General features: G+C 45.9%; 1 protein-coding gene and 1 pseudogene across 1 annotated transcript; both read left to right on the top strand.

Moving 5' to 3' along the window:
- Positions 1–590: 590 nt before the first annotated feature.
- LOC123170615 (receptor-like protein 52) lies at positions 591–1523 on the top strand (annotated as a pseudogene).
- Positions 1524–22944: 21421 nt separating this feature from the next.
- On the top strand, positions 22945–23655 carry LOC123170617 (uncharacterized). The gene has a single exon (XM_044588452.1). The coding sequence runs from the start codon at positions 23044–23046 to the stop codon at positions 23653–23655; it is 612 nt and encodes a 203-aa protein (XP_044444387.1). The 5' UTR covers positions 22945–23043.
- Positions 23656–25772: the final 2117 nt, after the last annotated feature.

Below are 25772 nucleotides of genomic sequence, written 5' to 3' on the forward strand. Positions count from 1 at the left end.
CGCGCGTCCACATCGGAGTTCACACGGCCGTGTCTAACGCCGAGGCCAGAGCTCGCGCGCGCGTCTGCTTCTGGACGAGCGTCTCCCACGCCTTTGAATTGCCGGTGTGTGTGCACGTGAATTGTTCGATGAAATGCCACGCGCAGAGAGAAAAAGTGAGGGTTAGAAGTAAGGGTCACTGTTATTATGCAGCAAAAATTAGAGGATATTCCGGAAATGCCCGGCCACGTCCACGGACGTTTGAAGGGCTAAATTTGCCCAGTGCTTCTGTAGATGCTCTAACTTACTTCTAATACCTTTTTCAACTAAGAAATTAGCATCTGTTTACTCCATGGACCGGTATGTATCGTCGACACGACCATGACTGACGGTGGATATGAGAGAAAAAAAAACTGACGGTTGAGCCGTTGGTCCACGCCCAACGACCGATGACCAACTATGAGCCATGTCTAGTACCGCTCACAAAAGAAAAGAAAAAATGAGTCATAACTAGAGAGCTAGTACTACCTTGTCACGCGTATATGAAGCCAGTTCCACTCGTCATGGCCCACTCCCCACCTGTGCTCAGTAGTCAGTACCAAAACCTCGCCATGAAACTTCCGACAAAAATACTCGTCGGCGTCCTGCACCTGGCCCTGGCCGGTACATCGAGCTCGCAGCCCACCTCGGGCAGCCACCCTCCTGGCAGTGAAGAAAGAGTGGGGAAGCCCCGCGCAGCTTGTGTCGTGTCGTGGGACCCCGTTGCGAACGCCAACCACTGCACCTGGATCGGTGTCGTCTGCGGTGGCGAACAAGCGGTGACCGGGATATCCTTGCCAAGACTGAACAATCTTAATTACCGGCGTCTTCCCTCACGCCCCGCTCTACGCGTGCTCCCAGCTCCGCTACCTCGATCTCTCCAACAACGCCTTTCATGGGGAACTTCCACACGACATCAGCTGCCTGTCGCTGGTGATGGAGCACACCTCAACCTGTCGAGTAATCAGTTCCAGGGCGCCATGCCGGCGACGGTGGCCAGGCTGCCGGCGTTGAGGTCGCTAATTCTTGACACCAACCAGTTCACCGGGCGTACCCTGCTGCCGAGATAAGCAAGCTCGCCGGGATCGAGCAGCTGACGCTTGCCTGGTACCCGTTCGAGCCGGCGCCAGCGCCGCTGGAGTTCGCCAAGTTGACCAACCTGAGCTACCTCTCGATGTCTAGCATGAACATCACCGGCGAGATCCCGAAGGCCTACTCGAGCCTAGCGAGCCTCCAGCTGATCGCCATGGACTATAACAAGCTCACCGGCGAGATCCCAGCATGGGTCTGGCACCATCCAAAGCTGGAAGCTCAAGTCTGTGTACCTGTTCGCCAGCGGACTCACCGGGGAGCTGCCACGCAAAATCACGACGTTGAATTTGCTACAGCTTGATGTGTGGTCAAACTAGCTGTCCGGCAAGTTCCCGGCAAAGATATGGTCATTACCAATATTGAACACGGTTATAACACACAATAATAGTTTCACCGGGGCCCGACCAAAATAATAAACCAAATTCAAAATTGAATATCTCAACTGAATGAAAGAGCTTCAAAGTGGGGACATAGAAAATTAGAAAAATGAATGGGAGGGCCCTTGAGAAATTGTAGTCCGGGTCAAAATAGGCCTGAACCAATTCTAAATTGAAGATCCTAATTAATTCTGAGGTCTTAAAAATTATGAAGCATAGTGGTCAGTATAAAAAAATTGAATGAGATAGCTTTAAGAAATTATTGACCCGGTCAAAATTAAGGAACCAATCTTAATTGGAGACCTCAGTTGAATGTAGATACTTTTAAACTAGGGAACGTAGTGTTATAGAAGATGAGGCCCTATACTGTACATCACAGCAACACTGATCGTTCATTTTGCTGATCTAAGGGGTAATATTAATCCATACTAATGGATTAGACACGTAGCATTCGTGGCAGAAATGGCTAAATTGAAACAGTTGCCAACAAGTTTTAGAGCATCCACGGCCGCACATATCATATGTCCGTGGACAAGCCCGATCACCCCTCATTTTTAGACATCCACGATCACATACCTCAGATGTCACATCCTAAATCCATACTATACCATGCAACAAAAAATAAGCTACGTACGTACCACGTTACAGAGAGTTTGAATGCGGCTTCTCGGCAAGTGTGTCGTCTCCATACTTAGGCTTTAGCTCTTTGTTCCCCATCCCTCTGCTGGTTGCAGTTTCGCCCTCTCATTGTTGGATGGCATCCGCCGCACTGCTGCCTCATCCCATCTGATTTTATTGGTTTCGGTATGCTGCCAATACCGAATATTGAACAAACCAAATATGAATCAAACGTCCGTACAAAATTTTGAATAAAAATTAAATAAACCAAATGGAATTCATGAAAACCGGACAAATATGAATCAAACACCAATTTTTTCATTAGTATTTTACATAGCACAAGGTAAACTGCCTAGCCCTAGTCTTCCTCGCCCGATGTGGGCAGCTCCATCTCCCACGCCCTACACCCCTCGGAGCCCACCGCCTGGTCGTGGAGGTCGCCGATGGAGGTGAGGTCGACGATCGAGCCGGACTGACCCGTCTCCATGTTCTAGCGGCCTGGCACAAATGACGCACAACTGCCGACAGTGGCAGCACTTTGGCCCGTCTCCGCATGTGCCACCGTAGCATCCGCCTCTGCCATGACTTGCTACTGCCACCGCATGCACCGGTTCGCGTGGGTGCTGTGCGTCGATTCATAGGGCTCTCGCTTATGGTCGAAGAAGGCCGGGTCCTTTGCCACCATGGCCTCGACGACCCCATTGTTGACCCACTCGCCAGCGACCTGCCCCACCGCCATCGAGTGATACACAAGGAGATTGAGGTTGTGGCATTGGTCCTCGTCTACCATTTGGAACACCGGCACCAGCGGGGGCACCGACTGCTCCTCATGTTGCACCTCCATCATGATGGTGGCATAGAGTGCCTGTGCATGTGCAAACGTGAATCCGGTGACCGGCATGGGTGTCGGGTCATCATAGGGTGCCTCCTCCATTATCGTGTCGTCGTCCTCTGACCTCTCCTCCAGCAAACTCAATGATAGTACGGCCTCTATGCATTGTGCACGTCGGGCCTGCCAGCTGTTTGCAAGGGTTGTGATATCGTGCTTCTACACCAATGAGAGCCACTTCCACATCGTGTCACCACTCATCGTCATTGCATTGAAGAAAGCCTTACGTGGAGGTGCAAGGAGGATGAAGTGAAGTGGAGGTGTTATTGTTCATCTTGTGTGCGACAATGTTTAAATAACTGCTGCTGGCTAGGGCAAGTGATGGGTAATTTGAATGCGGGTGCTGAAATTTCTTTCTCGGCCGCCGCGCCTGTTCCATATTAGCCAGGCAGACAAGCGGGCAGCTGGCTTCAATGCAGTAGGGAGCCGTCCTGTTGCCCCGTCCGGTCACATAGCTCTGAGCTGGCATTGAACACAGTGTGGAGGATGAGCTGTCGCGGCGCAGGCGGCGCTGTCAGCGGCCATGCCGCTTCAATGTAGCGCCGTATGGCTGCTGTGTATGGTTATGCCCACTCTGGACCAACATGAATGTGGTCCCAATAGCCAAGGTATGGTTGGAGCTGTTGTGTGGGAGAGGAAGCCATCGCACAGGAGAGGTTTATGGGTTGGACTGTTTGGTCGAATCTCTACGTGCCTATGGTGCAGACGCCGGCAAACCACCCACAGCTTTGCATCCGCTTTCCGGGAGCTCGGACACACGGATGTATGTGCCACTACGTTGGATGGCAAAAAAGTTCCGAACATGTTAGTCTGGATCTTTGCGGGCATTTTGCGGCAGGTCATTGTAGATGCCCTTAGGAGCAAGCCTTTCTGTGCTTGTCATTCCACTAGCAATATACTTCCCTAGGCATAATGATTATTGTACCCTTTATTGTAGATGTTTTTTCCTAGAATTAAGGTGGAGGCTCCAAAGGTGCATCCAATTAGTAAATATTACTCCTATAAGATATAAGATATGTAACAACTACGTAGTGTAATTTCTTAGTGTTCTATTATAGAAAAGGTTTTGCCCCCGCTTTATATTATAAATAAACCATCATCGATTACAACCGAGAGACCGATACAAACACACACCACCACTGCACCCAACACACACACCCAAGGAAAGATACAAAGGTGCCGGCCGGTGACACACCACCCCACTCACAACCAAGCAAACTACAGATGATCGAGGAAGACCGCTTGGAGCCGACGGAGGCCTCCACCATGATCATCCACAATTGAGAGGTGAGCCGGTCAACAAAGAAGCTAGGACTCCAAAGCGGTGCATCCTAGTAGGGTACATCCATTGATAGCCACTATTGCCCGATCCTCAAGATCAGGTTTCCACCCCGAGAAAGATGACAAGAGAGGGAACGCCGCGACAGAGCCATCAGGAAGGATACGACTTCAACCACCTACAACAATACCACATGGCTATGATTGCCCGCCCACACATGAGACGCACGCTCCGCCCCCAAACGCCATGCCTCCCGACGCCAGAGCCGCCGCCCTGCAACCAGACAACCCCAAGACCACACAAAGGCCTCGGCTTTGGCCCAACCGGAAGCCCCCGACCGACTGAGCCACCAGCGGACACCCGCCCCGAACATCGGCAGACCTGTGCCAACCAGGGTGCGGCCGAGGAAAGGGGGTGATAGAGGAGAGGACACATGCGGACCAGCACACTGCTACCTCTTGAGCACTGCGTTGGTTTTCCCTTGAAGAGGAAAGGGTGATGCAGCAAAGTAGCTTAAGTATTTCCCTCAGTTTTTGAGAACCAAGGTATCAATCCAGTAGGAGGCCACACGCAAGTCCCTCGTACCTACACAAACAGATAAGAACTTTGCAACCAACGCGATAAAGAGGTTGTCAATCCCTTCACGGCCACTTGCAAAAAGTGAGATCTGATAGAGATAATAAGATAAATATTTTTGGTATTTTTATGATATAGATTGAAAGTAAAGATAGCAAAATAAACGGCGACAGAAATAACTCGTTGACGGGAGATTAATATGATGGAAGATAGACCCGGGGGCCATATGTTTCACTAGTGGCTTCTCTCAAGATAGCATAAGTATTACGGTGGGTGAACAAATTACTGTCGAGCAATTGATTGAATTGAGCATAGTTATGAGAATATCTAGCCATGATCATGTATATAGGCATCACATCCGCGACAAGTAGACCGAAACGATTCTGCATCTACTACTATTACTCCACACATCGACCTCCAGCATGCATCTAGAGTATTAAGTTCATAAGAACAGAGTAACGCATTAGGCAAGATGACATGATGTAGAGGGATAAACTCAAGCAATATGATATAAACCCTATCTTTTTATCCTCGATGGCAACAATACAATACGTGTCGTTTCCCCTTCTGTCACTGGGATCGAGCACCGCATGATTGAACCCAAAGCTAAACACTTCTCCTATTGCAAGAAAGATCAATCTAGTAGGCCAAACCAAACTGATAATTCGAAGAGACTTGCAAAGATAACAAATCATACATAGAAGAATTCAGAGGAGATTCAAATTTTGTTCATAGATAATCTTGATCATAAACCCACAATTCATCGGATATCGACAAACACACCGCAAAAAGAGTTACATCGAATAGATCTCCAAGAAGATCGATGAGAACTTTGTATTGAGATCCAAAGAGAGAGAAGAAGCCATCTAGCTAATAACTATGGACCCGAAGGTCTGAAGTAAACTATTCACACATCATCGGAGAGGCTATGGTGTTGATGTAGAAGCCCTCCGTGATCGATGCCCCCTCCGGCGGAGCGCCGGAAAAGGCCCCAAGATGGGATCTCACGGGTACAGAGAGTTGCGGCGGTGGAAATAGGGTTTCGTCGTGCTCCTGGATGTTTTCAGGGTATATGAGTATATATAGGCGAAGGAAGTCGATCAAGAGAGCCACGAGGCGCCCACGAGGGTGGGGGCGCGCCCAGGGGGGGGGGGGGGGGCAGGCGCGCCTCCCTGCCTCGTGGCCTCCTCGGCTGTTTCTTGACGTCCACTCCAAGTCCTCTGGATCACGTTTGTTCCAAAAATCACGCTCCCGAAGGTTTCATTCCGTTTGGACTCCGTTTGATATTCCTTTTCCGTGAAACACTGAAATAGGCAAAAAACAGCAATTTGCACTAGGCCTTGGGTTAGTAGGTTAGTCCCAAAAATAATATAAAAGTGTATAATAAAGCCCATTAAACATCCAAATTAGAATATATAATAGCATGGAACAATAAAAAATTATAGATACGTTGGAGACGTATCAAGCATCCCTAAGCTTAATTCCTGCTCGTCCTCGAGTAGGTAAATGATAAAAACAGAATTTTTGATGTGGAATGCTTCCTAGAATATTCCTCAATGTAATTTTCTTTATTGTGGCATGAATGTTCAGATCCAAAAGATTCAAGATAAAAGTTTAATGTTGACATAAAAATAATAATACTTCAAGTATGCCAACAAAGCAATTATGTCTTATCAAAATAACATAGCCAAAGAAAGCTTATCCCTACAAAATCATATAGTTTGGTCATGCTTCATTTTTGTCACACAAAATGCTCTCATCATGCACAACCCCGGTGACAAGCCAAGCAATTGTTTCATACTTAGCCTTTTCAAACTCTTTCAACTTTTACGCAATATATGAGCGCGAGCCATGGACATAGCACTATGGGTGGAATAGAATATGATGATTGAGGTTGTGTGAGAAGACAAAAAAGGAGAAAGTCTCACATTGACGTGGCTAATCAACGGGCTATGGAGATGCCCATCAATTGATGTCAATGCAAGGAGTAGGGATTGCCATGCAACGGATGCACTAGAGCTATAAATATATGAAAGCTCAACAAAAAAAACTAAGTGGGTGTGCATCCAACTTGCTTGCTCACGAAGACCTAGGGCATTTGAGGAAGCCCATCATTGGAATATACAAGCCAAGTTCTATAATGAAAAATTCCCACTAGTATATGAAAGTGACAAAATAAGAGACTCTCTCTCATGAACATCATGGTGCTACTTTGAAGCACACGTGTGGAAAAAGGATAGTAACATTGTCCCTTTTCTCTTTTTCTCTCATTTTTTATTTTTTATTTGGGCCTTCTCTTTTTTTCTTTTGGCCTCTTTTTCTCTTTTTTTTCTTTCGTCCGGAGTCTCATCCCGACTTGTGGGGGAATCATAGTCTCCATAATCCTTTCCTCACATGGGACAATGCTTTAATAATGATGGTCATCACACTCTAATTTATTTACAACTCAAGAATTACAACTCGATACTTAGAGCAAAATATGACTCTATGTGAATGCCTCCGGCGGTGTACCGGGATATGCAATGAATCAAGAGTGACATGTATGAAAAATTAAGTATGGTGGCTTTGCCACAAATACGATATCAACTACATGATCATGCAAGACAATATGACAATGATGAAGCGTGTCATAAAAATGGAATGGTGGAAAGTTGCATGGCAATATATCTCATAATGGCTATGGAAATGCCATAATAGGTAGGTATGGTGGCTGTTTTAAGGAAGATATAAGGAGGCTTATGTGTGATAGAGCGTATCATATCACGGGGTTTGGATGCACCGGCGAAGTTTGCACCAACTCTCAAGGTGAGAAAGGGCAATGCACGGTACCGAAGAGGCTAGCAATGATGGAAGGGTGAGAGTGTGTATAATCCATGGGCTCAACATTATTAGTCATAATGAACTCACATACTTATTGCAAAAATCTACAAGTCATCAAAACCAAGCACTACGCGCATGCTCCTAGGGGCATAGATTGGTAGGAAAAGACCATCGCTCGTCCCCGACCGCCACTCATAAGGAAAGCAATCAAAGAACACCTCATGCTTCAAATTTGTCACACAACGTTTACCATACGTGCATCCTACGGGACTTGCAAACCTCAACACAAGTATTTCTCAATTTCATAATTACTCAACTAGCACGCCTCTAATATTACCACCTTTATATCTCAAAACAGCTATCAAGTATCAAACTTCTCTTAGTATTGAATGCACTCTATATGAAAGTTTTTACTAATCTTGGATGCCTATCATATTAGGACTAATTTTATAGCAAAAGCAAATTACCATGCTGTTCTAAAGGACTCTCAAAATAATATAAGTGAAGCATGAGAGATCAATAATTTCTATAAAATAGAACCACCACCGTGCTCTTAAAACGATATAAGCGAAGCACTAGAGCAAAATTATCTAACTCAAAAGATATAAGTGAAGCACATAGAGTATTCTAATGAATTCCGATTCATGTGTGTCTGTCTCAAAAGGTGTGTACAGCAAGGATGATTGTGGTAAACTAAAAAGCAAAGACTCAAATCATACAAGACGCTCCAAGCAAAATGCATATCATGTGGTGAATAAAAATATAGCATCAAGTAAAGTTGCCGATGGACAAAGACGAAAGAGGGGATGCCTTCCGGGGCATCCCCAAGCTTAGGCTTTTGGTTGTCCTTGAATTTTACCTTGGGGTGCCTTGGGAATCCCCAAGCTTAGGCTCCTGCCACTCCTTATTCCATAATCCATCAAATCTTTACCCAATACTTGAAAACTTCACAACACAAAACTCAACAGACAATCTCATGAGCTCCGTTAGCGAAATAAAACAAACCACCACTTCAAGGTACTGTAATTAACTCATTATTTATTTATATTGGTGTTAAACCTACTGTATTCCAACTTCTCTATGGTTCATAAACTCCATTACTAGCCATAGATTCATCAAAATAAGCAAACAACACACGAAAAACAGAATCTGTCAAAAACATAACAGTCTGTAGTAATCTGTATCTAACGCAAACTTCTGTAACTCAGAAAATTCTACCAAAATAGGACGACCTAGATAATTTCTTGATTGATCTACTTCAATTGGAATCAGTATTTTATCACGTTCTGGTGATTTTAAACAATTGTTTTCGTGAGCAGAAAGTTTCTGACTTTTTCAGCAAGATCAAATAACTATCATCCAAGAAGATCCTATAGGTTTTACTTGGCACAAACACTAATTAAAACATAAAACCAAATCTAACCAGAGGCTAGATAAAATATTTATTGCTAAACAGGAACAAAAAGCAAGTAACTAAAATAAAATTGGGTTGCCTCCCAACAAGCGCTATCGTTTAACGCCCCTAGCTAGGCATTGATAATTTTAATGATGCTCACATCAGAGACAAGAATTAAAGCACAAAGAGAGCATCATAGAACACGTGATAAACACATCTAAGTCTAACATACTTCCTATGCATAGGCATTTTATAAGAAAACAAATTATCATAGTAAGCAAAAATTAGCATATGCAAGGAAGAAGAAAGAGACGATAGCAATCTCAACATAACGAAAGGTAATTTAGTAACATGAAAGTTTCTACCACAATATTTTCCTCTCTCATAATAATTACATGTGGGATCATATTCAAATTCAACAATATAGCTCTCACATAAAATTTTCTCTACATGATCCACATGCATGCAAAGTTGACACTCTTCCAAAATAGTGGGAATATCATTAACTAAAGTCATGACCTCTCCAAACCCACTTTTATCAAAAACTTCATAAGATTGAACACTATCCAAATATGTGGGATCTAAATTTGACACTCTTCCAAACCCACTTTCAGTATTATTGCAAACATTATTATCAATCTCATATTCATCATGGGGCTTAAATAAATTTTCAAGATTGTAAGAAGAATCACCCCAATGATGATCATTGCAACAAGTAGTAGGCATAGCAAAATTAACATCCCCAAACTTAGGTTTTTGCATATTATTGGCACAATTGACATCAAGAGAATTTATAGAAAAATCATTGCAATCATGCTTTTCATCAAAGGAACTATCAAGTATGGGTGCAATAGCAACGATCTCATTTTTAACATAAGGAACTATAGCAAATTCGTCTTCATAAATATTGGCATCATGGCCACAAGAATAGCAAGCATCATGTTCATCAAGGGATATTTCAATCAAATCATCGGAATCATAATTATTTATAGATTCATGCATATCATTATTTTCTTCCAAAGCAACGGTCACTCTTTCAATAAATTCTTGGACATAGACATTATGGGCATAGTTTTCATCGCAATATTTAAGTATGTTGGAATTTTCAGATTTGTGGAAAGTAATATCATACTTTTCAATCAAAGAAGCAACTTCATGAGCACCCTTAAAAACGACAAGTTCTTCAATTTGTTCGATATCATAGTAACTATAAACACCCTTTGCATAAGAATATAAGATTTCATTATCACTAAACTTACATAGGTAGGGAAGGTGTTTTTTAAGGTTCTTAGAGCAACAAGTAAAATCATAAATTTCACAAAGATTCCAAGCATAACATAGAAATCTGTTTATTTAATCCCATAAGAGTCTCCCTTTTTCAGACAAACGGTGACGCACAAAATGAGCATGCTCATCTAAAGATTTCCCATCAACTAGGCTAGTTGGGGTTTCAGCACGAGCGCATGAGGATCGAAGATTATCCAAGTAGAACACTTTAAGTGGATCCATATCAATAGATTTTTAGCAAGCAAAGATGCAAGCAAATAGAAGGCACATGGAAACACAAACAAAGATACATACGGGAAGAAGGAGAAGAAAAGGGCATAGGTGAAGTGGGGGAGAGGAAAACGAGAGGAAAATGGCAAATAATGTAATGCGAGGGATAAGAGTTTGTGATGGGTACTTGGTATGTCTTAACTTGTGTGTAGACTCCCCAACAACGGCGCCAGAAATCCTTCTTGCTACCTCTTGAGTACTGCGTTGGTTTTGTTGGGGAACGTAGTAATTTCAAAAAAAATTCCTACGAACACGCAAGATTATGGTGATGCATAGCAACGAGAGGGGAGAGTGTTGTCCACGTACCCTCGTAGACCGATAGCGGAAGCGTTAACACAACGCGGTTGATGTAGTCGTACGTCTTCACGATCCGACCGATCAAGTACCGAACGTACGGCACCTCCGAGTTCAGCACAAGTTCAGCTCGATGACGTCCCTCGAACTCCGATCCAGCCGAGTATTGAGGGAGAGTTTCGTCAGCACGACGGCGTGGTGACGATGATGATGTTCTACCGACGCAGGGCTTCGCCTAAGCACTGCTACGATATTATCGAGGTGTAATATGGTGGAGGGGGGCACCGCACACGGCTAAGAGATCAATAGATCAATTGTTGTGTCTCTGGGGTGCCCCCCTGCCTCCGTATATAAAGGAGCAAGGGGGAGGCCGGCCGGCCCTAGTAGGAGTAGGACTCCCCTCTTTCCTACTCCTACTAGGAGGGGGAAAGGAAGGGGGAGAGGGAGAAGGGAAGGGGGGCGCCGCCCCCCCCCCTCTCCTAGTCCAATTCGGACCAGAGGGGAAGGGGGCGCGTGGCCCCTCCTGGGTGCCCCTCTCTCTCTCCACTAAGGCCCATAAGGCCCATTACTTCTCCCGGGGGGGGGGGGGTTCCGTTAACCATCCGGCACTCCGGTTTTCTCCGAAATCACCCGGAACACTTCCGGTGTCCGAATATAGTCGTCCAATATATCAATCTTTATGTCTCGACCATTTCGAGACTCCTCGTCGTGTCCGTGATCACATCCGGGACTCCGAACAACATTCGGTGCATCAAAACATATAAACTCATAATATAACTGTCATCGTAACGTTAAGCGTGCGGACCCTACGGGTTCGAGAACGATGTAGACATGACCGAGACACCTCTCCGGTCAATAACCAATAGCGGAACCTGGATGCTCATATTGGTTCCCACATATTCTACGAAGATCTTTATCGGTCAAACCGCATAACAACATACGTTGTTCCCTTTGTCATCGGTATGTTACTTGCCCGAGATTCGATCGTCGGTATCTCAATACCTAGTTCAATCTCGTTACCGGCAAGTCTCTTTACTCGTTCCGTAATACATCATCCTGCAACTAGCTCATTAGTTGCAATGCTTGCAAGGCTTATAGTGATGTGCATTACCGAGTGGGCCCAGAGATACCTCTCCGACAATCGGAGTGACAAATCCTAATCTCGAAATACGCCAACTCAACAAGTACCTTCGGAGACACCTGTAGAGCACCTTTATAATCACCCAGTTACGTTGTGACGTTGGTAGCACACAAAGTGTTCCTCTGGTAAACGGGAGTTGCATAATCTCATAGTCATAGGAACATGTATAAGTCATGAAGAAAGCAATAGCAACATACTAAACGATCGAGTGCTAAGCTAACGAAATGGGTCAAGTCAATCACATCATTCTCCTAATGATGTGATCCCGTTAATCAAATGACAACTCATGTCTATGGCTAGGAAACATAACCATCTTTGATCAACGAGCTAGTCAAGTAGAGGCATACTAGTGACACTCTGTTTGTCTATGTATTCACACATGTATTATGTTTCCGGTTAATACAATTCTAGCATGAATAATAAACATTTATCATGATATAAGGAAATAAATAATAACTTTATTATTGCCTCTAGGGCATATTTCCTTCAGTCTCCCACTTGCACTAGAGTCAATAATCTAGATTACACAGTAATGATTCTTACACCCATGGAGTCTTGGTGCTGATCATTTTTTGCTCGTGGAAGAGGCTTAGTCAACGGGTCTGCAACATTCAGATCCGCATGTATCTTGCAAATTTCTATGTCTCCCACCTGGACTAAATCCCGGATGGAATTGAAGCATCTTTTGATGTGCTTGGTTCTCTTGTGAAATCTGGATTCCTTTGCTAAGGCAATTGCACCAGTATTGTCACAAAAGATTTTCATTGGACCCGATGCACTAGGTATGACACCTAGATCGGATATGAACTCCTTCATCCAGACTCCTTCATTTGCTGCTTCCGAAGCAGCTATGTACCCCGCTTCACACGTAGATCCCGCCACGACACTTTGCTTAGAACTGCACCAACTGACAGCTCCACCGTTCAATGTAAACACGTATCCGGTTTGCGATTTAGAATCGTCCGGATCAGTGTCAAAGCTTGCATCAACGTAACCATTTACGATGAGCTCTTTGTCACCTCCATAAACGAGAAACATATCCTTAGTCCTTTTCAGGTATTTCAGGATGTTCTTGACCGCTGTCCAGTGATCCACTCCTGGATTACTTTGGTACCTCCCTGCTAAACTGATAGCAAGGCACACAACAGGTCTGGCACACAGCATTGCATACATGATAGAGCCTATGGCTGAAGCATAGGGAACATCTTTCATCTTCTCTCTATCTTCTGCAGTGGTCGGGCATTGAGTCTTACTCAATCTCACACCTTGTAATACAGGCAAGAACCCTTTCTTTGCATGATCCATTTTGAACTTCTTCAAAACTTTGTCAAGGTATGTGCTTTGTGAAAGTCCAATTAAGCGTCTTGATCTATCTCTAGAGATCTTGATGCCCAATATATATGCAGCTTCACCGAGGTCTTTCATTGAAAAACTCTTATTCAAGTATCCCTTTATGCTATCCAGAAATTCTATATCATTTCCAATTAGCAATATGTCATCCACATATAATATCAGAAATGCTACAGAGCTCCCACTCACTTTCTTGTAAATACAGGCTTCTCCAAAAGTCTGTACAAAACCAAATGCTTTGATCACACTATCAAAGCGTTTATTCCAACTCCGAGAGGCTTGCACCAGTCCATAAATGGATCGCTGGAGCTTGCACACTTTGTTAGCTCCCTTTGGATCGACAAAACCTTCCGGTTGCATCATATACAATTCTTCTTCCAGAAATCTCTTCAGGAATGCAGTTTTGACATCCATTTGCCAAATTTCATAATCATAAAATGCGGCAATTGCTAACATGATTCGGACAGACTTAAGCATCGCTACGGGTGAGAAGGTCTCATCGTAGTCAATCCCTTGAACTTGTCGAAAACCTTTCGCAACAAGTCGAGCTTTATAGACAGTAACATTACCATCAGCGTCAGTCTTCTTCTTGAAGATCCATTTATTTTCAATGGCTTGCCGATCATCGGGCAAGTCAACCAAAGTCCATACTTTGTTCTCATACATGGATCCCATCTCGGATTTCATGGCCTCAAGCCATTTTGCGGAATCTGGGCTCACCATCGCTTCTTCATAGTTCGTAGGTTCGTCATGGTCTAGTAACATAACCTCCAGAACAGGATTACCGTACCACTCTGGTGCGGATCTTGATCTGGTTGACCTACGAGGTTCAGTAATAACTTGATCTGATGTTTCATGATCATTATCATTAACTTCCTCACTAATTGGTGTAGGTGTCGCAGAAACTGGTTTCTGTGATGATCTACTTTCCAATAAGGGAGCAGGTACAATTACCTCATCAAGTTATACTTTCCTCCCACTCACTTCTTTCGAGAGACACTCCTTCTCTAGAAAGGATCCATTCTTAGAAAGGAATGTCTTGCCTTCGGATCTGTGATAGAAGGTGTACCCAACAGTCTCCTTTGGGTAACCTATGAAGACACATTTCTCCGATTTAGGTTCGAGCTTATCAGGTTGAAGTTTCTTCACATAAGCATCGCAACCCCAAACTTTAAGAAACGACAACTTTGGTTTCTTGCCAAACCATAGTTCACAAGGCGTCGTCTCAACGGATTTCGATGGTGCCCTATTTAGAGTGTATGCAGCTGTCTCTAAAGCATAACCCCAAAACGATAGCGGTAAATCAGTAAGAGACATCATAGATCGCACCATATCTAGTAAAGTACGATTACGACGTTCGGACACACCATTACGCTGTGGTGTTCCGGGTGGCGTGAGTTGTGAAACTATTCCGCATTGTTTCAAATGTAGGCCAAACTCGTAACTTAAATATTCTCCTCCACGATCTGATCGAAGAAACTTTATTTTCTTGTTACGATGATTTTCAACTTCACTCTAAAATTCTTTGAACTTTTCAAATGTTTCAGACTTATGTTTCATTAAGTAGATATACCCATATCTGCTCAAATCATCTGTGAAGGTGAGAAAATAACGATATCCGCCACGAGCCTCAATATTCATCGGACCACATACATATGTATGTATGATTTCCAACAAATTTTTTGCTCTCTCCATAGTACCGGAGAATGGTGTTTTAGTCATCTTGCCCATAAGACACGGTTCGCAAGTACCAAGTGATTCATAATCAAGTGATTCCAAAAGTCCATCATTATGGAGTTTCTTCATGCGCTTCACACCGATATGACCTAAACGGCAGTGCCACAAATAAGTTGCACTATCATTATCAACTCTGCATCTTTTGGCTTCAATATTATGAATATGTGTATCACTACTATCGAGATTCAACAAATATAGACCACTCTTCAAGGGTGCATGACCATAAAAGATATTACTCATATAAATAGAACAACCATTATTCTCTGATTTAAATGAATAACCGTCTCGCATCAAACAAGATCTAGATATAATGTTCATGCTTAATGCTGGCACCAAATAACAATTATTTAGGTCTAAAACTAATTCCGAAGGTAGATGTAGAGGTAGCATGCCGACCGCGATCACATCGACTTTGGAACCATTTCCCACGCGCATCATCACCTCGTCCTTAGCCAATCTTCACTTAATCCGTAGCCCCTGTTTCGAGTTGCAAATATTAGCAACAGAACCAATATCAAATACCCAGGTGCTACTGCGAGCATTAGTAAGGTACACATCAATAACATGTATATCACATATACCTTTGTTAACCTTGCCATCCTTCTTATCCGCCAAATACTTGGGGCAGTTCCGCTTCCAGTGAACAGTCTGCTTGCAGTAGAAGCACTCAGTCTCAGGCTTAGGTCCAGACTTGGGTTTCTTCTCCTGAACAGCAACTTGCTTGTTGTTCTTCTTGAAGTTCCCCTTCTTCTTCCCTTTGCCCTTTTTCTTGAAACTAGTGGTTTTATTAAACATCAACACTTGATGCTCCTTTTTGATTTCTACCTCCGCTGCCTTTAGCTTTGCGAAGAGCTCGGGAATTGTCTTATTCATCCCTTGCATGTTATAGTTCATCACGAAGCTCTTGTAGCTTGGTGGCAGTGATTGAAGAATTCTGTCAATGACGCTATCATCCGGAAGATTAACTCCCAGTTGAATCAAGTGATTATTATACCCAGACATTTCGAGTATATGCTCACTGACAGAACTATTCTCTTCCATCTTGCAGCTGTAGAACTTATTGGAGACTTCATATCTCTCAATCCGGGCATTTGCTTGAAATATTAACTTCAACTCCTGGAACATCTCATATGCTCCATGACGTTCAAAACGTCGTGGAAGACCCGGTTCTAAGACATAAAGCATGGCACACTGAACTATCGAGTAGTCATCAGCTTTGCTCTGCCAGACGTTCATAACTTCTGGTGTTGCTCTTGCAGCAGGCCTGGCACCCAGCGGTGCTTCCAGGACGTAATTCTTCTGTGCAGCAATGAGGATAATCCTCAAGTTACGGACCCAGCCCGTGTAATTGCTACCATCATCTTTCAACTTTGCTTTCTCAAGGAACGCATTAAAATTCAACGGAACAACAGCACGGGCCATCTATCTACAATTAACATAGACAAGCAAGATACTATCAGGTACTAAGTTCATGATAAATTCAATTTCAATTAATCATATTACTTAAGAACTCCCACTTAGATAGACATCCCTCTAATTCTCCAAGTGATTACATGATCCATACCAACTAAACCATGTCCGATCATCACGTGAGATGGAGTAGTTTCAATGGTGAACATCACTATGTTGATCATATCTACTATATGATTCACGCTCGACCTTTCGGTCTCCGTGTTCCGAGGCCATATCTGCATATGCTAGGCTCGTCAAGTTTAACCTGAGTATTCTGCGCGTGCAACTGTTTTGCACCCGTTGTATTTGAACGTAGAGCCTATCACACCCGATCATCACGTGGTGTCTCAGCACGAAGAACTTTCGCAACGGTGCATACTCAGGGAGAACACTTTTATCTTGAAATTTTAGTGAGAGATCATCTTATAATGCTACCGTCAATCAAAGCAAGATAAGATGCATAAAAGATAAACATCACATGCAATCAATATAAGTGATATGATATGGCCATCATCATCTTGTGCTTGTGATCTCCATCTCCGAAGCACCGTCATGATCACCATCGTCACCGGCACGACACCTTGATCTCTATCGTAGCATCGTTGTCGTCTCGCCAACTATTGCTTTTACGACTATCGCTACCGCTTAGTGATAAAGTAAAACAATTACATGGCCATTGCATTTCATACAATAAAGCGACAACCATATGGCTCCTGCCAGTTGCCGATAACTCGGTTACAAAACATGATCATCTCATACAATAAAATATAGCATCATGTCTTGACCATATCACATCACAACATGCCCTACAAAAACAAGTTAGACGTCCTCTACTTTGTTGTTGCAAGTTTTACGTGGCTGCAACGGGCTTAGCAAGAACCGTTCTTACCTACGCATCAAAACCACAACGATAGTTTGTCAAGTTGGTGCTGTTTTAACCTTCGCAAGGACGGGGCGTAGCCACACTCGGTACAACTAAAGTGAGAGAGACAAACACCCACCAATCACCTTTAAGCAACAAGTGCTCGCAACGGTGAAACCAGTCTCGCGTAAGCGTACGCGTAATGTCGGTCCGGGCCGCTTCATCTCACAATACCGCTGAACCAAAGTATGACATGCTGGTAAGCAGTATGACTTATATCGCCCACAACTCACTTGTGTTTACTCGTGCATAACATCAACGCATAAAACCAGGCTCGGATGCCACTGTTGGGGAACGTAGTAATTTCAAAAAATTTCCTACGAACACGCAAGATTATGGTGATGCGTAGCAACGAGAGGGGAGAGTGTTGTCCACGTACCCTCGTAGACCGAGAGCGGAAGCGTTAACACAACGCGGTTGATGTAGTTGTACGTCTTCACGATCCGACCGATCAAGTACCGAACGTACGGCACCTCCGAGTTCAGCACACGTTTAGCTCGATGACGTCCCTCGAACTCCGATCCAGCCGAGTATTGAGGGAGAGTTTCGTCAGCACGACGGCGTGGTGACGATGATGATGTTCTACCGACGCAGGGCTTCGCCTAAGCACTGCTACGATATTATCGAGGTGTAATATGGTGGAGGGGGGCACCGCACACGGCTAAGAGATCAATAGATCAATTGTTGTGTCTCTGGGATGCCCCTCTGCCCCCGTATATAAAGGAGCAAGGGGAAGGCCGGCCGGCCCTTGTTTGGCGCGCCAGGAGGAGGAGTCCTCCTCCTAGTGGGAGTAGGACTCCCCTCTTTCCTACTCCTACTAGGAGGGGGAAAGGAAGGGGGAGAGGGAGAAGGGAAGGGGGGCGGCTCTCCTAGTCCAATTCGGACCAGAGGGGAAGGGGGCGCGCGGCCCCTCCTGGCTGCCCCTCTCTCTCTCCACTAAGGCCCATAAGGCCCATTACTTCTCCGGGGGGGGGGGGGGGGGGTTCCGGTAACCCTTCGGCACTCCGGTTTTCTCCGAAATCACCCGGAACATTTCCGGTGTACGAATATAGTCGTCCAATATATCAATCTTTATGTCTCGACCATTTCCAGACTCCTCCTCATGTCCGTGATCACATCCGGGACTCCGAACAACATTCGGTGCATCAAAACATATAAACTCATAATATAACTGTTATTGTAACGTTAAGCGTGCGGACCCTACGGGTTCGAGAACTATGTAGACATGACCGAGACACCTCTCCGGTCAATAACCAATAGCGGAACCTGGATGCTCATATTGGTTCCCACATATTCTACGAAGATCTTTATCGGTCAAACCGCATAACAACATACGTTGTTCCCTTTGTCATCGGTATGTTACTTGCCCGAGATTCGATCGTCGGTATCTCAATACCTAGTTCAATCTCGTTACCGGCAAGTCTCTTTACTCGTTCCGTAATACATCATCCCAGAACTAGCTCATTAGTTGCAATGCTTGCAAGGATTATAGTGATGTGCATTATCGAGTGGGCCCAGAGATACCTCTCCGACAATCGGAGTGACAAATCCTAATCTCGAAATACGCCAACTCAACAAGTACCTTCGGAGACACCTATAGAGCACCTTTATAATCACCCAATTACGTTGTGACGTTTGGTAGCACACAAAGTGTTCCTCTGGTAAACGGGAGTTCCATAATCTCATAGTCATAGGAACATGTATAAGTCATGAAGAAAGCAATAGCAACATACTAAACGATCGAGTGCTAAGCTAACGAAATGGGTCAAGTCAATCACATCATTCTCCTAATGATGTGATCCCGTTAATCAAATGACCACTCATGTCTATGGCTAGGAAACATAACCATCTTTGATCAACGAGCTAGTCAAGTAGAGGCATACTAGTGACACTCTGTTTGTCTATGTATTCACACATGTATTATGTTTCCGGTTAATACAATTCTAGCATGAATAATAAACATTTATCATGATATAAGGAAATAAATAATAACTTTATTATTGCCTCTAGGGCATATTTCCTTCAGGTTTTCCCTTGAAGAGGAAAGGGTGATGCAGCAAAGTAGCGTAAGTATTTCCCTAAGTTTTTATGAACCAAGGTATCAATCCAGTAGGAGGCCACACGCAAGTCCCTCGTACCTACACAAACAAATAAGAACCTTGCAACCAACGCGATAAAGGGGTTGTCAATCACTTCACGGCCACTTGCAAAAGTGAGATCTGATAGAGATAATAACATAAATATTTTTGGTATTTTTATGATATAGATTGAAAGTAAAGATAGCAAAATAAACGGCGACAGAAATAACTCGTTGATGGGAGATTAATATGATGGGAGATAGACCCGGGGGCCATAGGTTTCACTAGTGGCTTCTCTCAAGATAGCATATGTATTAGTGGGTGAACAAATTACTGTCGAGCAATTGATAGAAATGAGCATAGTTATGAGAATATCTAGGCATGATCATGTATATAGGCATCACGTCCGCGACAAGTAGACCGAAACGATTCTGCATCTACTACTATTACTCCACACATCGACTGCTATCCAGCATGCATCTAGAGTATTAAGTTCATAAGAACACAGTAACACATTAGGCAAGATGACATGATGTAGAGGGATAAACTCAAGCAATATGATATAAACCCCATCTTTTTATCCTCGATGGCAACAATACAATACGTGTCGTTTCCCCTTCTTTCACTGGGATAGAGCACCGCATGATTGAACCCAAAGCTAAACACTTCTCCTATTGCAAGAAAGATCAATCTAGTAGGCCAAATCGAACTGATAATTTGAAGAGACTTGCAAAGATAACAAATCATACATAAAAGAATTCAGAGGAGATTCACATTTTGTTCATAGATAATCTTGATCATAAACCCACAATTCATCGGATCTCGACAAACACACCGCAAAAAGAGTTACATCGAATAGATCTCCAAGAAGATCGAGGAGAACTTTGTATTGAGCTCCAAAGAGAGAGAAGAAGCCATCTAGCTAATAACTATGGACCCGAAGGTCTGAGGTAAACTACTCACACATCATCGGAGAGGCTATGGTGTTGATGTAGAAGCGCTCCGTGATCGATGCCCCCTCCGGCGGAGCGCCGGAAAAGGCCCCAAGATGGGATCTCACGTGTACAGAGAGTTGTGGTGGTGGAAATTGGGTTTCGTCGTGGTCCTGGATGTTTTCAGGGTATATGTGTATATATAGGCGAAGGAAGTCGGTCAGGAGAGCCACGAGGGGCCCACGATGGTGGGAGGCGCACCTCCCTGCCTTGTGGCATCCTCGGTTGTTTCTTGACGTCCACTCCAAGTCCTCTCGATCATGTTTGTTCCAAAAATCACGCTCCCGAAGGTTTCATTCCGTTTGGACTCCGTTTGATATTCCTTTTCTGCGAAACACTGAAATAGGCAAAATAACAGCAATTTGCACTGGGCCTTGGGTTAGTAGGTTAGTCCCGAAAATAATATAAAAGTGTATAATAAAGCCCATTAAACATCCAAAACAAAATATATAATACCATGGAACAATAAAAAATTATAGATACGTTGGAGACGTATCACAAACCCCCTATGCGTGTGACAGGTGATGCAATCGCATCGAGGCCACCCATTCTTCCTATCGAGCTCCCTGTCGAACACGAGGAAAGAGGGAGGAGGAGCAGACACATCTGGACCGGCACACGCCTGTGCCAGCGAAAGGTGACGCAACCGCATTGAGGCCACTCATCCTTCCTACCGAACTCTTGATCGAACACACCCCCGAGTCGGCCCACCATGGCAGCTGGCACACATCCCCGCGATGCCATCGACAATCGTGCACCTACCGACGAGAGATACCAAATTGACCCACAACCACAACAAAGGTAGCCCACCAGGGAGGCCCTCCCGCGCCGAGCGCCGCCGTCCGGCTAAAAGGGCTAGACTGGACGGGGGCCGCCGACCTCTACCGCTACCGTGCCGCCCCCTCACCATCGCGCCATGACGAGAGAGGCCGCTCACAATCTGCAGTGTCAGAGGCAGATCCGTATGCGCCGCCACGAAGCCGCTGCCGCCGTCACTACCTGGTGGTCTGCACCATGACTATGCCGCCCATCACACCGCTTCCATGCCACCATCGTTGTGCCGCTCCGGAGAACCTCCGCGCTGTCACGCCCGGCATCTAGCGCCGCATCCCGGCCCGCACCGCACTCCCGCGTGAGGAGATGAAGGAGCCCCGCCGCCGCCGGCGACGCACAAACTACACCGCCAGCCCGAGCCCCTTGGCCGCGGCGAGGGAGGGAGGAGGAGGGGAGGGAAGGCGGCGGCGCTAGGGTTAGCCTCCCGGATGCTCGCGGGAGCGTCATGGGAGGAGGTCTTTTCGAGATCATCCTTCTCAAACTACATTCCCCCTTACATTACATTTCTGCATCACAATCCATGAAGGAACATTTATATTTTTTTTCTCTCAAATGGAACAACATATAAGGTTCAAACTTTGTAGGACAACAAAAAATTCTAACTACAATGTGGACAAAAACATTAGGATTTGTTCATGCATTTTAAATGCTTAAAATATTTTTTTAATAAAAAAGTCTCATTTTGTATACTTATGTTTGGCCAAAAAATGTGGAAGGTTTTTCACACATTGATGTTCTAAAGTTTGTTTTATGCCAAGTTTGAAGTCCATATGCTGTTTCATTCGAGAGAAACAAAAAAAAATTCATGTATTAGTTGTAGAGCACAAATCCCAAAGCAATGTTGGAGGGGTGAGGTTAAGGGGTTCAATGTAGCTCAACCTCCATAGAAACTTTCTGGTCATTTAATCCCTAAAACGACTTTGAAAAGTTAACCCATCGGACAAAACCAACTTTGAAATACAAATATTAAAATAGAAAATGTTTATATTTTAACCAAAATAATTTTTTTGGACAAGTTAACTAAGTGGCTGCACCCTGAGAAATTATTTGTAACTACTCTAAAGTTGCAACGGAAAATTGAGCAACCATAGTGTTGATGAGGGAAACAACGCCCCCACCCCCGCACGAAGTACAAGTAACAAATCAGTTATACAAAATAATGTTTAGAAAACAAAAAAAGCAAATAAGACGTACCAAACTGAGCATCAACATATATATGTATGGGGATTCAGTGGACACTAATCATTTGGGATATTCATGATTAGGCGGTGTTGCATTACTGAATTCATGGAAGTAAGATGTGTATTACTACAAGAAAATCTATAGTGAGCAGCTGTGTATTCGTCGAAAATAGAGAGCATTAATATGTACAGATCCAAAAAGAGCATTCAGCAGATACTGCACACCGATAGTGCACATATCCACGACCAAAGGTGCATACTGCATTTATGATATCCCATTGCAATCATTATAAAGAATTCCCATCCGCATGTACATCGCCTCCATCCATCCATCTCTGCAATACACACCCTTCTCTGTCTATTTATCTCCACTTATCTCTCATATCTCTCAGCACTTTAGTACTTCTAGGTTTCTAGCTATCCCTGTTGTAATCGCAACAATGCCAAGGACAACCATCATTTTCTCCACCATCCTCTTCATGCTCCTTTCTGTAGTGATAACTGCTCAATCCAGCAGCTCTGACAGTGGGAAGCCCAAAGCGACCAAGCTCATGGTGGAAGCATGCAAGAACGCCTCGATCAACTACCCCTACGGCGATCCCTTCTCGCAAGAATTCTGTTTGTCTACCCTCCAGTCGGACAATCAGAGTGCCGAGGCTAAGGACCTCCGAGCCCTAGTGCTCGTCGCTATCGACATCCTTAAGAGCCATGTCACTGCCGCTGGCGGTAAGATCAAGAAAATGCTGCAAGATGCCAAGAAGGGAACGGTGATGATGCCCGTTCTTAGTTTTTGTGAGGTGGACTATGACCATGTGGTGAGACGCCTCAACGTTTGCCAAGGCCTGATCAGGGACTACCAAGGAGACAAGAGTGGGCGGCAGCCATTGCGTCTGACTCACTGTGTGGAAATGTCATTCACCCCGCTCAACAAGTGCTCGATCGGGCTTGAAGATATGCCAGGGGTGGAGGTCCTCTCCAAAGAAAATGTTGAGCTGCAGTTTATGGTGCAAGTCAACACGGGCCTGCTAGCATCATATGACGTCCATGATTAATATAATGTTTGTTATTATCTGTGAGAAAGGATGTTGTTTTGGCATCCATTTGCACTGTTATTTGAAATAATAATCATAACGTTGGTGTCATAAATTTTACTCATTTTTTGTCTAATGGTATATACAGAAGGAATGAGCGGGGCGACTAGAGACGGGCCTCGCGACCCCGGCGCCGGCGGTGACCGGCGAGTCAGAGGACGGTTCTGGGCGCTAGTGGAGAGTGACGAGGAGGAGGACGCAGACGGTGGCCGGCATCTGGACGCCGGCTCGCCGGAGACGGCGTCACCTACACCTTCAGATCACATTTGCGAGGCGTTCACGAGTGGATATTCTGAGGATGAGGTTGCGCTGTTGGTAGATGAGGCGATCCCGCAAGACGATCCGGCGAGAACTGGACTGGAGAAGACGGAGAGGATCGAGATCGTTCGGCGCGTCGTGCACCGGAGGACGGCGGCGATGGCGATCCGGCCATGGCGTGGTCCTCTTCCAAAGGTACGTCTTCCGGCCCTTACGTTTGGTGATTATCTCGGTTCGGATTGGAATGTTGTGCCCAATCGCCGGAAGAATAAGAAACGGACGGCGGCGGCGGCCGGCCGGAAGCTGGCGGCACCGGCGGCGTCGTTCGGGATCGCCGCCGCTAGGGAGCAGCGTTTGAATTTCCTGTTGGGCGCGGATGGGCCGCCTGTGGCTTCTGGGCCGACTTCGGCTGGGTATGAGGCCCAGTGCGAAGCGGCTGCGGTTCAAGCAGAATTGTTTTCACTTGGGCCGGTGACTTCGTTTGGGCCACGGTGTGCTGGGTATGAGGCCCAGCCGGACGTGGTTTCGATTGATCCTGAGGAAAGGAGCGCATGCACCAGTCGTTTGTCTTCGTCTGTGCCAGCGCCGTGCCCTAGGTTTCTCCATCGCCGCGCGCCGTCCCTACGCACGGCCGGACCTGGTCGGGCTCGACGCATCCCCCCTCTCGGCGCTATGGGGGGCTCTGGAGGCGCGCCCCCTTCTAGGCGGCCGCCTGCGCCCAGCGGGGCGGGGCGGGCTTCCGGGGTCACGCCGCCGGGCCAAGGCAACGGCAGGGGCGCGCAGCCGCCGGGCCAAGGCAATGGCCGGGGCACGCTGCCGCCTCCGGAGTCGGGTGCTGGTCGTGGTGGCCTGCCGATACCCAAGTCCGCAGCGGGTCGCGGGTCGGGAAGACCGGATGCGGCGCGGGTTGCTGTCGGGACGCCCGTGGGGAGGCCGCCGGCACCGGCGGTGCCGTCGGGTGGTCGTGGTGGACCGGGAGCCGGCCCTAGGTCAGTGGCTCCTGGCGCTGCTGCGGTCGTAGCTGTGGGCAGGGGGGCCGCGCCACCAAGGGCCCCCGCACCGTCGGGTCCGACGCCTAGACCGGCTCCCCCTCCACACGTCGTTGCTCGTCCGTCTCAGTCGTCGCAGACCAACGGTACTGCTACTGCGCCCCGGGGTCAGTGGGGGGATGACGGCTACGATGCCTATGGAGCTGGCCAGCACCGTGGTTCTTCGTCCACGGGAGGCGGTCGTGGCTATGCATGGCAAAGTGATGGCTCGATTGAGAGGCCGTTCTTGGGGCCTGCCGGGGGCTTCGTTGAGGGGTCTTCGGATCCGGGTCATCGTCAGTGAGGAGGTTACCGTGGCCATCGTGGTGGTCGGGGCGGGCGAGGAGGCCGATACCGTCCACGACCGCCGCCACCACCGGTCGTTGTCGAGCAGATGACTGATAGCGGGGTGGCAGAGGAGCCTGTGTTGTCCGATCATGCTATGGAGGTAGTGACGGCTCTTGCTTCTGCTCCGGTTCCTGAGGTTATGTCTGATGTGTCTGCGGAGATGATGGACAGGGCTGAGTCTGATCGAGCGTCCAAGTGGGCGCGTAGGAAAGAAAAGATGCTTTGCTATCGTTGCGGAGATAAGGGTCACTTCATTGCCGAGTGTGTGGCGCGGTTATGTGATACCTGAGGTAAACTGGCTCATGAATCTGGGGATTGTCCGTTACTGCGTGATCAGGCACCTTCACTTAAGATGTATGGAGTTTACTGTGCTGAGCTAACTTTTTTTGAGTCTCCGACTGAGCATGAGGTGCCTGCCGAGTCTCCGAGTATGACCACGGGGAT

This window comes from Triticum aestivum, chromosome 7D (assembly GCF_018294505.1).
Source record: "Triticum aestivum cultivar Chinese Spring chromosome 7D, IWGSC CS RefSeq v2.1, whole genome shotgun sequence".
Taxonomy (NCBI): Eukaryota; Viridiplantae; Streptophyta; class Magnoliopsida; order Poales; family Poaceae; genus Triticum; species Triticum aestivum.